Source organism: Pelobates fuscus, chromosome 7 (genome assembly GCF_036172605.1).
Source record: "Pelobates fuscus isolate aPelFus1 chromosome 7, aPelFus1.pri, whole genome shotgun sequence".
Taxonomy (NCBI): domain Eukaryota; kingdom Metazoa; phylum Chordata; class Amphibia; order Anura; family Pelobatidae; genus Pelobates; species Pelobates fuscus.
The window spans coordinates 72,158,952-72,174,552 of record NC_086323.1 but is presented as its reverse complement, the minus strand read 5'-3'; the positions used below and the strand labels follow the sequence as shown (position 1 = coordinate 72,174,552).

General features: G+C 39.3%; 1 protein-coding gene across 1 annotated transcript; it reads left to right on the top strand.

Annotated features, from left to right (window-relative positions):
- The first annotated feature begins 807 nt into the window (after window positions 1-807).
- DBT (dihydrolipoamide branched chain transacylase E2) lies at window positions 808-15,344 on the top strand. The gene is made up of 11 exons (XM_063428418.1): window positions 808-911; window positions 1,927-2,047; window positions 3,089-3,164; window positions 6,437-6,618; window positions 7,084-7,211; window positions 8,121-8,364; window positions 11,729-11,895; window positions 12,009-12,086; window positions 12,225-12,416; window positions 12,493-12,564; window positions 14,343-15,344. The coding sequence occupies exons 1-11, from the start codon at window positions 861-863 to the stop codon at window positions 14,508-14,510; spliced, it is 1,479 nt and encodes a 492-aa protein (XP_063284488.1). The 5' UTR covers window positions 808-860; the 3' UTR covers window positions 14,511-15,344.
- Window positions 15,345-15,601: the final 257 nt, after the last annotated feature.

Sequence of the window (15,601 nt, the reverse complement as noted above, 5' to 3'; positions counted from 1 at the left end):
GGAATGTAAGAACTGGAATTACGCGTCCCTCTCCTTTGTATCAGATGAGCCACGTGGTTAGACCGGATGGATGAGTTTAGACTCTATTTATTAAATAGGTTAAGGGTATGTGTGGGTGTAGTTAATTGTGGGAGGAGCTACAGTGCTATATAAGGAATGTACTCTATGTATTCAGTACTCAGACTTTGCTGTATTTTGGTGACGCTAGTCCCTCTGAGTCCCGATCGGTGATCCAATAAAGAATCTCTTCCTTCCTGAAGAAACCTGTGTCCATCTCTCTGTGCTTGGCTTCCGTCAGTTTCTCCGGTATCAGTAGTCCTACTATTTACAATTTAACTCGAAGAACGTTGCCATTACCAACTGTAAACTGTAAAACTGTTTATGCTTTTGCCTGCTTTTGTATACCAAAGAACCTGGTGCTTGGGTGTCTTTCCTGTAAACATGTGTTTGGTATTTTGGCTGTCTAAAAATAAAGAATTAAGAAATATAAAACAAAATAAAAATGTACTTCTATGAAATGTCAATTCCTATTCACCAAGCCATAAACTAGGCCTGTTACATTTAATTAAACTTCCTAATTAAACCTGTATGACCAGTGTCTATTATGGAGGACCTAGTCTAAACTATCTGTATATGGGGGAATGTTTATAGAACAAACACTGACAGCTCTATTAACCACGCCCCCCTACTGCCCCAGGCAGACTCTGACTGATCTAAGCTCTGATTGGTCGAAACGCCCTCACGCCTTCACTACTCCCCCTTCTCCTTGGCTTTGACATCTTGACTCCGCCCTCATGTCCCGATTGGCTATCTCCGTCAGCCTCTTGATGTGATTGGTTCTCCGGATTGCTCCGGAGAAGATGGCGGCGGTGAGAGCAGTAAGGAGCTGGAACCGGTCATTAGGCCGTTTGGTGAGCAACCAGAGGGCGTTTCTTCTCATTTTATTAATAGCTCCTAACCTGATAATGATGATATATAACCGGTGTTATGGCCTGGGGCAGGGATCCTCAAACTCCGGCCCCCCAGATGTTGCTGAACTACAACTCCCATGATTCTTTGAATTACATATATAGCCAGAGAATCATGGGAGTTGTAGTTCAGCAACATGGGGGGGTTGAGGACCCCCTGGCCTGGGGTAAGGGCACAGTCCATGCCATGGTGTGTCTGGATATAGAGCACACAGCATGCAATCTGCTCTGTGAGGACAGGCAGCACAGGATACAGTGAGAGGACTCCAACTCCCATCATGCTAAGACACCAGGAGCTGTGTGAGCACTCTGGGGTGGACCCACAGCAGCTGGAGTGTGCTGGACTAGCTGTCAGTGTCTTTATATAATGTAAAGGTCAACTCATCATCATCATCATCATTGTTTGTAGGAGTGTCTGCCTTAACAATGTGAATAAACTCTGATTTATATAAATAATAATTCTGATAAACTGTGTTTTATTCTCCTGGGCAGCAGAGTAAATGTGCTGCTTTCTCAAACTACAATGGTTTCTCTTTGAATAATCAAAGCTATTCCCTAAATGTGGGACAAAATAGACCAATTAAAAACAAAAGTGACTTAATGTCTCCATACTTGCCGTCCTGGCCCAAAATGGGAAATTCATCGAACTCTGAAGTCCAGGTGGCAAAATGTAAGCTGAAATTCCCTGGCTGTGACTGTAATTGAGTTTTAGAGTTTTTACAGATAAGGCATCATATGATCAATGCTCACTTCAATTCAGAATTCTTGTGAATAGCCCTGCGTGAATTCTTTGAAATTCACACACTCTAGTGAATTACATGAGAATTGTTTTCTTACCTGCAGCATTAGAATTCTGCATACTGCAGGATGGCGCTATGTTGCCTGCCATGAATATCCAGGGAAAATTGTGTTGCAGCAATGCTGTCACTGATATGATAACCTGTTTTGTTTCCCTTAGGTCAATTTCTGGGACCTGAGTTCAAACAGCAGGATTCCATTGGTCAGATTATCACACCACCTCCCGTCTCACTCTGGAGTCCTGCGCAGTTCACACTACAGGCTATTCAGGACTGCATCTGGTAAATAATGTTGCGTGTATGTTGCCTTTCTGTTCTCCACTTTGATTGCATGCAATCAGTCTTGACATTCTCTCTGTATTTGTGTAGCGATGGAATGCTGTAGATTTGTATGTTTATTTACTTATAAAGTTGTACGGTAAGAGCTTCATGGTTTTATTCACCTCTTACTGGACTTTTATTTTGCCCTCACACTCCAACTTTAAGCATTGAGATTGGCAGTCTACTATTTTAGAACAAAACATGTCACCATACAGAAACACGTTAAGTAGGTTTTTATTGAGTCTTGGTTTCTGGAAGGCTCCCCATATTATAAGGTCTGTGTTTTTATTCATGTTGCGTGCATGCTGTCCCTCTTTTATTCCTTTGCATTAATTCTTCCTCATTAACTATCTTTTTTGGTGCATCCATTACATCTCCATGTTACCTCTCATGCATGCAGTTCATTTTTTTAAAATTTGTTTTGCATGTACCCGCTCCATACTAGTGATGGTGATAGCTCTCTGGTGATGGTCGTTCTGAAGATTCAGCTAGAGTTTCCTCCCTCAGGAACTGCACCTTTTGAGGGTAAAACATAAATGGGGTTTTCCTGAGGAAACACAAAGACATTTAGTGGGTAGGAAGACCATTTACACTTAATAATTTCTAATATCGGCATGTAATCTACATCCCTTCACAATTAGCCATACATTCTGTATTTGATAAACTGAACAGTGTGTGCATTCTAAAGTCTGTTCCATCGACCTGCACCAGCCTCTGTATATTCTAGTTCAAGTGCCAGACTACTGAAATGCATAAAAATACATAATTTTGTTGAAGCACGCTGTCACAAAAGAGGGATTTGTTTCCCATGCACGTCATTACCTGATTTATAATATTGTAGTCCAATATCCATAAAATGCAGGTAACATTGTTACCTACTCCATGATTTTCCCACCGGTTTCTGCCCACTTGAAACCTGTGACTCCACATGGGTGCATACCCTACATTGCATCTTCCACTTGTCTTATTACAATAACCAGTGTATTTCATATGTTTACACAGTTTTGAATGGTAAGATTTTGCAGTTCAAGCTCTCGGACATTGGAGAAGGGATCACAGAAGTTACTGTAAAAGACTGGTAGGTCAATTTTATTTTGGTTGCCAACACCAAACATCAATTAACCTATTTAGCTTTTCTCAGTCAGGCTTGTTGATGGACATATCATAAAATTACTTGATGTCTCTTTAAAGAAATACAATGATCTATTATTCGGGATGCAGCATGTTATTTGGGGGTATGGTGGATGCACACACTACTACCGGCCTTTATTTTATTTTTTTTGGTATGGAAAACTAGTTTTTGAGACACATCGGTTTGTGCATATGTACTTATTTTTTATTGAGCAGTCTGAAATTTTATTACGCTTGGAGCATTCTAAATTCCCAGACGTTTTAAGAATATAAAATGTACTATTTCTCTTTTTTAACAAAAGCAGTGTAGGTGTGAATAAATCTGCCATGTTTATATAAAACTAATTTGGTTCCAAACCTGCGTGTTTGTATGTAAATTGCATAAAATCACATGTCGGCACTCGGTCATCTGCCTGCCCTGTAAGTTAGCTGGCCTTTGATGACTGAAACTTCCATCTGCCTCACTTCCTAATCTTGATTGTGATATAGCTCAGTGTCTTGTACATATTATCTTTAAATTGTGAAAGAGAGCCAGTAAATAAAGGATTGTATGATAATGGAAAGGCTATACCTCCAAATGGATATTCCAAGTATTTACAAGATTCTGACACACACTTAACACATTAAGCCACCTGATAGTTATTCACTAAAAACCAGGAAGTAAACCGAAAATTCCAAAGTATAGGCTAAAATAGCGGAGTTGGAGCATGCTTCCAATTCTGCCATTTTGGTCTAGAATGTACAATATCTGGTTCAGTGAATAATCTTGAGGGTAAGGTATTGAAAGGTTGTTGTTTTTGTAAATCTTTCTTTTAATATGGCATTTGCGTCACATTTTACATAATAGAAAAAAGTTGTATCAGATAAACATAAAACAGGAGTATTAACGTGTAACGGAGACTGCCACATTTTTATAATAATAAAAAGACAAGATATATCAGGCTAGATATGCATGATAAAATTATTATAAAATATTAAGGTAACAGCATGCATCAAGAGTAAAACTTTCATGTCTTATTGCTACTTGTAAGGTGATATGGCATAATTGGGACATGAGTAGTACCAGCTGCATAGTTATGTAACAAACTAGAGCTGAGACATATAGCTAAATGCTTAATAGCCTATAGTTTAAAACGAGTAATGCCTGTATCTCAGTGAAGGTGATAAAAGGAAAATAAAACCCCATGTAGTGCAAGCAGGATGGTAATCATGTCAATGATAAAACAAAAAAGGTGGAGAAACAAGGTTATGATGTACTAACTGACAAATAACTGCCCCCCTTTTTGTTTTTAAGTATAACAAGAGTATAAACATGCTAGGTAGTTGTGTCAAGACCAATTACAAAGGTATAACTCAAACATCCTAGGAAAAGCTGTCTTTATTACATGGTTTATAGCTATATAGGTAAAAGTGGATGTGACATGCATAAAAAAAAAGCCTAGGCATCCCACACAACAGTTCGTAGCATAGCACTGTAGGGTATAATGAGCCTGTCGGTTAATGTGAACTGCTTATAGATATCATCTGTAACTATGCTCCTTAACCCTCTGTGTCTGTCATTCCGAGTAAATCAACTATATACATCTAGCGAGGCTAACTGGCCTAGCAGTATGTCCACTAGTGTACTCAGCCCATGCTACAGGATGAGATGTTATGGCATGGGGAAGCCAGTCCATCGGGCCGTGGGGGGAACCTAGCCGGCCCCCTACTTGGTTTGGGATCCACTTTGTTCCTCTGGAATGTCCTCTCTGGCCATAGGATCGTTTGACCTTCCATGTTGCAATCCGCCGCCAGCAGGTCGTGGACTTGTGTCGCCTGAGTACCACTTGTTTTCGGCCTGAGGCCTTAACGGGAGCTCATGCCATTTGACCATTGATACCATCATCAGGATCGTAGGCCCAAGGTTCTATCAAGTCGCGGTGGTCGTCCCTGGTGTATGGTTGGCGAAGGAGAGGTACTTCCAGGTGAGCACCCAGCCCAGAAGAAGGGCGAGCGGCCAAGACAACAGCACTGTCCACTCGTGTGGCGGGATGTGCTGGATGGTGGGGGGTTTTCCCCAGACAAGTCTCCACCTCTGATGAGTGCTTTGTTGTAAGGACTGCTGTCTTGAGCTGTATGGCAGGGGTCGTAGGCGTCTGCTCTGCACAGGATGCAATCCGGCACCAGAACGCTGTACAGATCCTGTCAAAGTCGGCTTGGAATTTGGCTTCCCAGTTAGTCACAGGTAGCTTCCCTGCTGCGTCGCCATTTTGGTTGTGGCCCGGGGGTGAGATGTGGCAGCACAGGCTGACAGGATGTCTGTAGTACTTGACTGCTTCTTCCCCAGTGGGTCCGGGACCGGGATTTCCTCCACCGGTCCGGGAGGGTGGGGGGGGATCAGCTGTTACCCCAGCGGACCCAGATTGGAAGATCGTCCATTTCCTCCCTCCGTGGGATCCGCCAGGTGAGTAGGCCTCAGGAGCTGATTCTGGCCTCGGGTCGGTGGACGTGACTCCCAAGTTGCCTGAGAGGGCTCCCCGCCAGTAAGTGGTGGTTAAGTGTTCTTGGTGATAACTTTTTGGGGGCTTGCACTTCAATCTTGTACCGTGGATTGCTTGGATTGTATGAGGAGCTCGCTACAAACACGTCTATCGGCCATGCAGGTTAGGCCCGCCCTCAAGGTATTGAAAGTTAATTGGGGACAAGCTCCCTGAAATCAACCTTTTCATGACCAAGTAGTATATAAGCTATATGTCTCTGTATAGACCTTGTTGTCCCTGTTTGCAAGATACACCAGTACAGCCACTGATTATACAAGCTGTACACTCATCCTACCTCTATCTTCCTGATACTTAACACTAGCAGTGCTGGAGAGAATCATCAAATCAGTCATTCAGTTTATGCTAAAATTATATTTGTAATGGGATCTGTTCACTAGAAAATCAATTGCAATGAATGGGAAACTGAATGAGAACATCAGATTAAAATAGCCAAGCTGTAGAGGTTTGTTTTTTTTTCTTTTCAAATTGCATATATTGATCACTTTGCAATTAGTTTTTTTTTTCTTAATGCACTACAAGTCTGTTTTGTGGCTACACTTTTCTGCTAAACACTTTCAAAAAAATGGGCAAATTGTAGTGTAGTGGAAAATAGTATGAAACATTGAATTTGATTTCAGATCAATACACTATTTTCCATTTTTCTGTTTTGGCCTAAAATTCTGTTCTGTTATATTCTCAGGTATGTGAAGGAAGGTGATACTGTGTCCCAGTTTGACAGTATCTGTGAGGTTCAAAGTGACAAAGCTTCAGTGACCATCACCAGTCGCTATGATGGTGTTATCAGAAAGCTGCATTACAATGTGGATGACATTGCGCTGGTGGGAAAGCCTCTTGTAGACATTGAAACAGAAGTTGTGAAAGGTATGCAAGCTTATGGGACAAATATCATTTTATATATATCATAAAAGAAGAAGAAATGGGCGCTGTATGGTAAAGCTCTGTAGGCCAGCTGCTTAATCAATTTTTTTCTTTTTTTTTCCTTTCTGGATCACTGAAATTCTAGGCTAGTTTAATTTAATCTATTACTATGGGTATGAAAGGACAAGCTGTATATCTGTTTATTTTCTGTAAAGACACCTTATTCGTTTGTGTCCAGATGAATATTTGTCAGTTTGGGGAAAATGTAAACTCTCCCCTGTACCTACAGTTTTGTTAGGAACAAAATCCATGATGAATATAGAAGTTTCAATCGGTTCTCTCCTTCACATTTGCTAGATTAAGCTTGCTACTCCTGTGATAAGTATTTAGAAGTTAATGTGCCTAGTATGTTTTCTGCACAATACATTGTGATCCCTTTTTCTTAGACCTTGTTGTTGTTATTTCCAGATGTGACACCTGAGGAAGATGTTGTGGAAACCCCTGCAGTGTCTCATGAAGAACACACACATCAAGAAATAAAGGGACACAAAACTCTGGCCACTCCAGCTGTCCGACGACTAGCAATGGAAAACAATGTGAGCTTTGCAGCGGCCAATATATTGACATAAAATAGGAAATAAGGTTACTGAAGTACATTAGAAACAAGAAAAATATACTTCATGCTGAGCTGCTGTGTACCCCAAATAACTGCTGCTCTTACAATGAATGCAATTCGTAGAAACAAAAAAAAAAAGGGGAATAAGCTCTTCAGGCTGCAATGTGCACACCAGTGTTACAATACAGTTTTATTGAGGAACATTTTGATTCCACAGACCCTTTTTCAGTGCAACATTCATTAAAAAAGGGGCTGTGGACCAAAACGTTTGTGCACAATATGGGAAACAAGTCAGCGTTAAGATAACCATAGATTGCAAGGGATAAATATGGCGCTTACTGGAGTTCCAGCCTGAGATGAGCACTGTCAGACAACAAATGGAAATTGAAAATAACAAAAATGAACTTGGTTTTACGGTTACAGAGCCGATAAAAACTCATTTATTTATACAATGAGAGAAGCCACACAAAAAAACATTTTAGGTGTGAATAACTTAATCATGTATATAATTGATTGTTTCAAACCAAGACGTTGTATTTTGTGGCTACAAGCATCACATAATTACTTTTTATGGTCACTTTACTAGGTATAAAGTGAACCGTTTCTCAATATTGGCAGATTTCTTAGTGTAGGTGGGTAATGCTAGGGCAACCATAGTTTTCTTTTCTATGGAGATGGTTTTAAGAAGAAACCTTGCAAGTCTGCATTAAAATAATTGGTACCCAGCAGAACACACTTTTTAAAAAGATGCTAACTAAAGAGGCAACCATAGTGGTTTGCTTGTCATCACGGCTGGCTTTGAGCTGTGCCATGCAACCGGTGTATTTTATTTATACTTGGCCATTCTACACAAATATAATAAATGCTTATTTTTGTTCCTACCCCCCAGATAAAACTTAGCGAAATTGTCGGTACTGGGAGGGATGGTCGCATCCTTAAAGAAGACATTCTTAGCTTTTTAGCCAAGCAGACTGGGGCCATACTACCTCCCTCTCCCCAACTGGAAATCATACCTCCTCCCTCAAAAACAGAGACTCCCAAGACTGCTGAGCGAGAGAAACTCACCAGAACTCCTGCTGCTCTCACCAAACCTACAGTATTTACTGGAAAGGATGTCACCGAACCTTTGAAAGGTAAGCGGAAACCTTGGGAACAGGTTTTACTCCTAGCATAATAAACAGGCTTTCCTAATGCAGTTAGTTACCTTACTTTAAGAATAGTTGTTTAGAAAAGTGAATTAGAAAATTAAGGCCCAAGTAGTCAAATTGGAAGCATAGTAGACTTGGAGATTTTATTTCAGTTTGGCTATTTTGTCCTTATATTTTAATTCTTGACTATGATCGTTAGTTAATAACCCTGTCACGGAATTAAATGGGAATTCAAAGTAAATTTAAAGGAACACTATAGCGTTAGGAATACAAATATGTATTCCTAACGCTATAGAGCCTTAGTCACCGTTTAGGTGACTAGGCCCCGTTCCGTGGCAAAAAAATGTTTAACCATTTATTTGCTTACCTTAATCCGGCGGCGGGCTCCCTCGACAATGGTGACCTCTCCTCCTCCATCGACGTCAGCTCCTGAGTGGAGCCAGAGGCGCGTGCGCATTCAAACCCGCCCATAAAAAAGCATTATTCAATACTTTCCTATGGGGATCGTATTGACTCCATGAGGACCTTCAGCGTCAAATAAGTGTAAATTTACTCTGTGTAAATCGTGGAAGCGTGGCTGTCAGGGAGACAGTCACTAGAGGCTGGATTAACCCTTTAGTGTAAACATAGCAGTTTGTCTAAAACTGCTATGTTTTCAGCTGCAGGGTTAAAACTAGAGGGACCTGGCACCCGGACCACTTCATTGAGTTGAAGTGCTCTGGGTGCCTATAGTGGTCCTTTAAGGACAAAATATTCAAATGGAAAGCATAGCTGACTTTTTCCAAGTTTGGGTATTTTGACATTTGAAATTCACTTTGTGTTATCAGTTTAATAAATAACTCTGTGTATGTATTCTGTCTCTTACATTCTTGCCTCCTGTCGTCTTCTCTACTGCATTCAGCCTGGTTTTTGCCCCTTTTTAAGCTTTGCTATATGTTCTGTCCCATTGCCTGTTGTTGCGTTTGTTTCTTTTTTCTCTGAACAAATACACAAAATCTAACCATATAAGAGATTCTGCATACTTTTTTCTACAGTACAGGGACATTATTTGATTGGACATTTGAAATACTATTGATGTGGCCAAACAGAGTAATGTTAATAATAAGTTTATATAGTATAGTAGCTAGTAAACCGGATTTTCTCCTGCATCTGAATCTAGTACCATAAACAATAAGCAGTCTCCTTTGTTTAAATGAAGGGAGTTTTAAAACCAGGCCCAATGTCATTTTGCTTCTAGTGACTGATTTCCTGCTTTTGTCTTAAAATGTAAACGTAAATTATGACTTGTAAAACTAAGGCTTTTGAGACACCTAGTCCGTGGAAATCTGAAATCCATTTGACATAATATGTTCTTTTAGTGTGTATATATGCATACAGCTTTAGTCGCCCAGGCCATCTCCGTAAGCTGACCTGGGTGCAATGGGTCTGTCAGTTTAACCATTCAAGGTTTGTTTACCTTGAAGGTTTAAACACACCTCCAGTGGGATTTACATTGGCAGCCAATGGAGGCACTTCTGCTTCACTAAACAAGTAAAACTTAGTCACGCGACGCAGAAGCCCCAATAGGAAAACATTGATTCCATGCTTTCCTATGGGAAATTTGAATCAGATCCATGCACTTCTAGGAGGAATATTGGATTGGACCATGCCGTAAAAGCCATGTCTGCTCCATGATTTTTCAGGAGGTATAAGGATAAGCAGCGCATGGCGGCCTTGGTGTTGGGGGAAAAATGCAAGTAAAAACATATTGTATCTAATGAAACACACTGGGAGTCGTTAAGAGCATATGATATATATATATATATATATATTATATACATACAGTGTTTGTATATATAGCTTCTTATGTCTTGCATGGTTTTATAACCATGCGTACAACTTATTAACCTACGGGTAAATTAGCCACTGTGAAAAATAAATTGCTTCAATTAGACTTGGACATAACAAAAAAAACTTGATGATAACCTTGCATAGAGATTGCAAAAGAAGGGAGGCCAGCCTCTTATACTTTTCAGCTGACAGGGAGGTGCTCTTCCATGGGTGAAACCCAGAGTCTATAAGGAGTAAAACGAAGTGGTGAGTAGGAAGCCATGATTTCTCCTTTGGGATGTTCTGCAGTTTAATCACTAGTTAGCATTTCAGTCATATTTAATATTTTTTTTTATGACTTATTATTCACTGTTGTATCTCCTTACCTTCTTCTATCTATCTTCTCACCTAAAAAACAAAACAAAAAACACTTTTTTCTTCTATTCCTTACTGAAGACTTGGCTGTGCCGTGGCCTGGCATGAAAACACATCTCTTCTTAACCAGGCTTCCAAACCACTCTCACAAAATCATCTTGTCCTTCAGCAATACTGTCATTTTGAGAGCTGTGTGACATAGACCAGGGTGGTCCCCAGAGACTGCCCCCCTCGTTTGTCATATTGATAATGTGGCATTAGCACTTCATCATTGTCAGGGTCTATTTCCAGCTTGGAAGGTTGTGATTGGGGTGGCTTAGCACGGCACTGTTAGACTGGTGTCACTCTGTTCAGACATCGGCATGCTGGTCACAAAGCTAGTTTGTCGGCATCATGGAGTAGGTTCTTAAGTCCATTTTTCAGCAGAGAATCTATGACCAAGAATTGTTTGACAGGGAGAGCAGATGGGACCTCCCACCTGCTGCTCTCCACCAATAGCAACCACAGAGTATAATTGCCTGAGATCCAAATGGCAAGATTTAGGTTGGGAAAAAAACAATTAAAACAATTGAAACAAAAAAAACAATTAAAACAAAAAAAACAATTAAAACAATTGAATTAAGCTGATGCCCAAGTTAGAAATATATCACTCCTCTGCCATAAGTAAGTGTATTGTAATTGTATAGAGTTTGGGCAACAAGGCCACAGAACTACATGAACAAGTCTGTAATTTTCATCTCAATAACAACTTGATTGGCAAAAAAAAAAAATGTTTAAGGAAAGTGTTTTCCGTTAATATTTTCCTTTTCAGCAATAGAGGAATGCATAGCTCGTGTTAGTGTTGACTTATTTTATTTTTTTTTCAAACAAAATAATGATTTAATTGAAACAAAATGTATTGAATAGAAATGTATGTATTTTTGCCATGTCTGGCTTTTTTGTGTGTGTTTTAACATGAAGAGGGTTGATTGGTGAACCCAGTTGTTCCAATGCGATTGAAGCACTTTACTATGTCCAATAAGCTATGTGTCTTATACTTTAGTCTCTGCAAAATGAACTTTTTCATACTTTCCTCTTTTGCACATTTCCAGTGTGTGTTTGCCTCTAATCCACACTTGCAGGTCCATTGCCCTCCTTTACTCTATCTGTCCTTCCTTTTTTTAAGGGTTCCACAAGGCCATGGTAAAGACTATGTCCGCAGCCCTGAAAATTCCTCACTTTGGGTATTGTGATGAGGTGGACATGACAAAGCTTGCTGAGCTTAGGAAGGATCTAAAACCTATTGCTGAGGCTCGTGGTGTTAGTCTGTCCTTCATGCCCTTTTTCCTGAAGGTAAGAGCACAGGAATCTCTGGCATTTACAAAGACTATAAAAAGCATTATATCTGTGTTGGTACCTAGAACGCCCTAAAGGTTGTTGCTGTAACCCAGATTATCATTCCACAGGCAGCAAGTATGGGTCTGCTACAATACCCGATACTCAATTCATCACTGGATGAGGCCTGCCAGAACATAACCTACAAGGTATGCCATAATAATATCCCTTATTGTAATAAACTGAAAAATTGTTAGGAAGCAAAAAAAGGAATTCAGTTAAGTATGTGTTTTTGTTGGGTTTTTTTTTCCGTTTATGATTATTTTTCTACTTCACCCCTTTTGTAGGCATCTCATAATATTGGGATTGCTATGGACACGCAACAGGGCCTTATTGTACCGAATGTTAAAAATGTACAAGTACGAAGTATCTTTGAGATTGCTGCAGAGCTGAACCGTTTGCAGATGTTGGGGTCCACTGGACAGCTTGGGGCAGGAGACCTGACTGGTGGAACATTTACCCTATCCAACATTGGATCGGTGAGCAAGACACACATAGGAAATATATGTCAATTCATTGTAAAGATTAATTGACATTTCTCATCTTTCTTTACAGATTGGGGGAACATATGCAAAACCTGTTATACTACCTCCAGAAGTGGCAATTGGAGCCGTTGGAAAAATACAGGTGAGTTTATTATAATAAGTGTGTGAATGTAACTATGAAATTACCAGTTATATCTGTTCTAAAAGCTTATTAAGCAACCTTCAAGTACATTTTAGTACTTAAAGGTGGACAGGGATTCACTGAGTACTTGTTCGAATTAATATTGCAGATCTTTTTGTTCTTTAGACATAGATCCTGATGAAATTTTATTTATAGCACAAATAACATGAATGGTTCTCAGAATAAATACAATTTCCATACAATTACTTTTGAGAGGTATGGGGGGAGTTCAGGACCATGAGATTATTCTTCTTAACATGTTTTTCAATATTCTATACTATATGTATTAGTTTTACCCTTCTTGTAATTCAAGCTTGTCTCCCTGAAACTATTTACAGTCCATGCACCCTAGATCCTCTTATTTTCAGCTATTCAATTTACAGATATTAAATGTAAGCTTCAGTTCGTATTATTCCTTGTGGTATGTTATATCTTTGGCAGATTGTATTCTCCAGCTGTTGTTTGACTTCTATAATAATAGCAAACGTAAAACCAGAGGGCAAAGGTTGGATCTCCCTAGTAGGCTGAGGGGAATAATAATAATTCTCACTTGAAATGGGAGATTTATTAAGAGGGCTATTTCTGTCCCTAATCGTGATTCCCCTAGTTCTATTTCACCCCTGTATGTGTTTGCTTTTGTGTGTGTGTGAATGTGTGTGTGTGTGTGTGTGTGTGTATATGTATATATATATATATATATATTTATTTATTTGTGTTCGGGGCATTCTCATATGATATGGAATACGCTGGTGAAGAGAAGTAAATAAAAGAAAATAGTCGGTTGAGGTGTGCCGAAACTGTTGCATGCTGTAGGCCGGTAAATAAAGTGGGCAAAAAGAGATAAACCAAAGCAAAACATTTATTCAGAAACATAGTACATTATTACATATTAAGCCCTGATCAAAAGCATAGTAAAGTAGTCTTAATTCTATCTTATCAGAGTAGCAGTAGCCCCTGTTTATGCATCCATTTTTTTGACAATGAACATTAAGGTATACCAAATTGAACCACAGTGGATCAAACACGGTGTCAAACTTTGTCATATAGTTTTAAATCTGTAATGCTCCATAGATTAAAAAAAAAAAAAAAATGACTCCACCAAGCAGTACCATACTCCTACAGTAGCATCCACCACTCACCAATTGCTCAGTTTGGCCAGGCGGCCTGCACTATTAAGAGTCCTTGTTCTTCCAAGCTTTTTCTATTTAAGAATTATGCAGGCCACTATACTCTTGGGGACAAAATGTTTTGTAGTCTCGGAATCTGTGTGTTGACACAATCCTGTCTCTGAGCTCTGCAGGCAGTTCTTTTGACTTCATCGCTTAGATTTACTCTCATATGAATTTACAGCTGTGAGACCTTATATAGACGAAGTGTGCCTTTCCAAATTATGTCCAGTGCAGAAACATCTCAAAGATGTGATGCATCTGAACTTCATTTCATCTGTCATAGCAAAGGGTCTGAATATTTATGTATGTCATATTTACATTTGTATTGTTTATTTTTTTTTGTTCTTGCTTTGTCATTATGGAGTATTGATGTGAAAAAAAATATAAACAGTTGTAGCATAAGGCTACAAAATACAAAATGTGAAAAAAGAAGGGATATAAATACTTTCTGAATTTTATATAATATATAAAATGTATTTGTAATTTATTTTAATAAATCAGCAATGGGGTTTTTTTCATTTGAAAATTTGATACAGCACTTAATGCTCTTCGGATTCTCTTAATCAATAGGTTCTTCCAAGGTTTGATGCCAAGGGCCAGGTGGTGAAGGCTCAGATCATTAATGTTAGCTGGTCAGCGGATCATAGAATTATTGATGGTGCAACTATGTCCCGATTCTCCAATCTGTGGAAATCCTACCTAGAGAACCCATCTTCCATGCTTATGGATCTAAAATGAGAATGGCATTGACTCATGGGTACTGCAGAGATGGGAATGGCACAATCTTCCAATTTTTGGACACCGACTTCTCCTGCCCATGGAGACTACTTCAGCCTGCAGTCCCAGACAAACTAATAGGGAGCAGTATTTCTACGTCAAGGAAGGCTAATCCAAAATAAGATATCCTGAAATTCTAATCCTTTCTCTACCAGAGCAGCCGTGATTCAAATACAGTAGGATTGCTAGGTAATACATGCATATGGTGGTGAAGGGCTTAATGTGATCAGCGGTTTCTCAAGTGTAGTGAAACTGTGAAAACCATGTACATGCAAGATTTCGAAGAGTGAAAAGAGCAGAGGTAGCTGGCAGGATCCTGTGTTTGATATCTTGTTATCCTGCAAAGCAATACTATGCCATACTGCAGCTGTATTGGAAATCATGTTTAAATCAGTGCGGATCTAATTATTGTGATGATCTAGCACAATAACAGTAAACACAAGAGGCCTGATGCAACTGGCAGGGAAAAGATAAGATTATAATGTGGTTTTTTTTTTCCCCCCCTGGTTATATTGGGGCATATTATCAAGTGGACTTGGGAGCAATAGCGACCTTGAGGTCATGGGTCCATGGGTCAATATATGCGGATGACATCTTTCACAAAAGACTCTTTCTGACTGTTACACTACATAAAGATCGATACTTACTATGATTTGTGCAGATTACATGTATGTTTCAGAAAATGAAAACATTTTTAAATTGTTGTCCTGGGCAAAAGACATTTACACTCCACCAACCCAACCAATACTGCTGAAATTTGACTTTGCATATTAATAAAAACTGGGATTATTGGCATGTGTGGACATTTTTCCTAAGCCCTCCAAATGTGAGTAATAAACTGCAGATATGTATGTATTTGATATAATGTGAATTTGTTTATTCATTCAATTGGGTTTTAATATTAAAAACAGCCATCTAGAACTGTCGTTGTACATTTACTAAGCAGCATGTGTATCTGTCTTTGGAATTCCCTGTGTTCTGTTTGTTAAGGGTTTGTGGAATTCCTGTTAAGATGGTTAATCCACCCAAGTATTTGTATAATGTAAGAAGAA

Coding starts and splice junctions, on each gene's coding strand:
- DBT (XM_063428418.1), top strand. CDS start 861: ATGGCGGCGGTGAGAGCAGTAAGGAGCTGGAACCGGTCATTAGGCCGT. Junction 912..1,926: donor ACCGGTCATTAGGCCGTTTG/GTGAGCAACCAG, acceptor TGTTTCCCTTAG/GTCAATTTCTGGGACCTGAG. Junction 6,619..7,083: donor TGAAACAGAAGTTGTGAAAG/GTATGCAAGCTT, acceptor TGTTATTTCCAG/ATGTGACACCTGAGGAAGAT.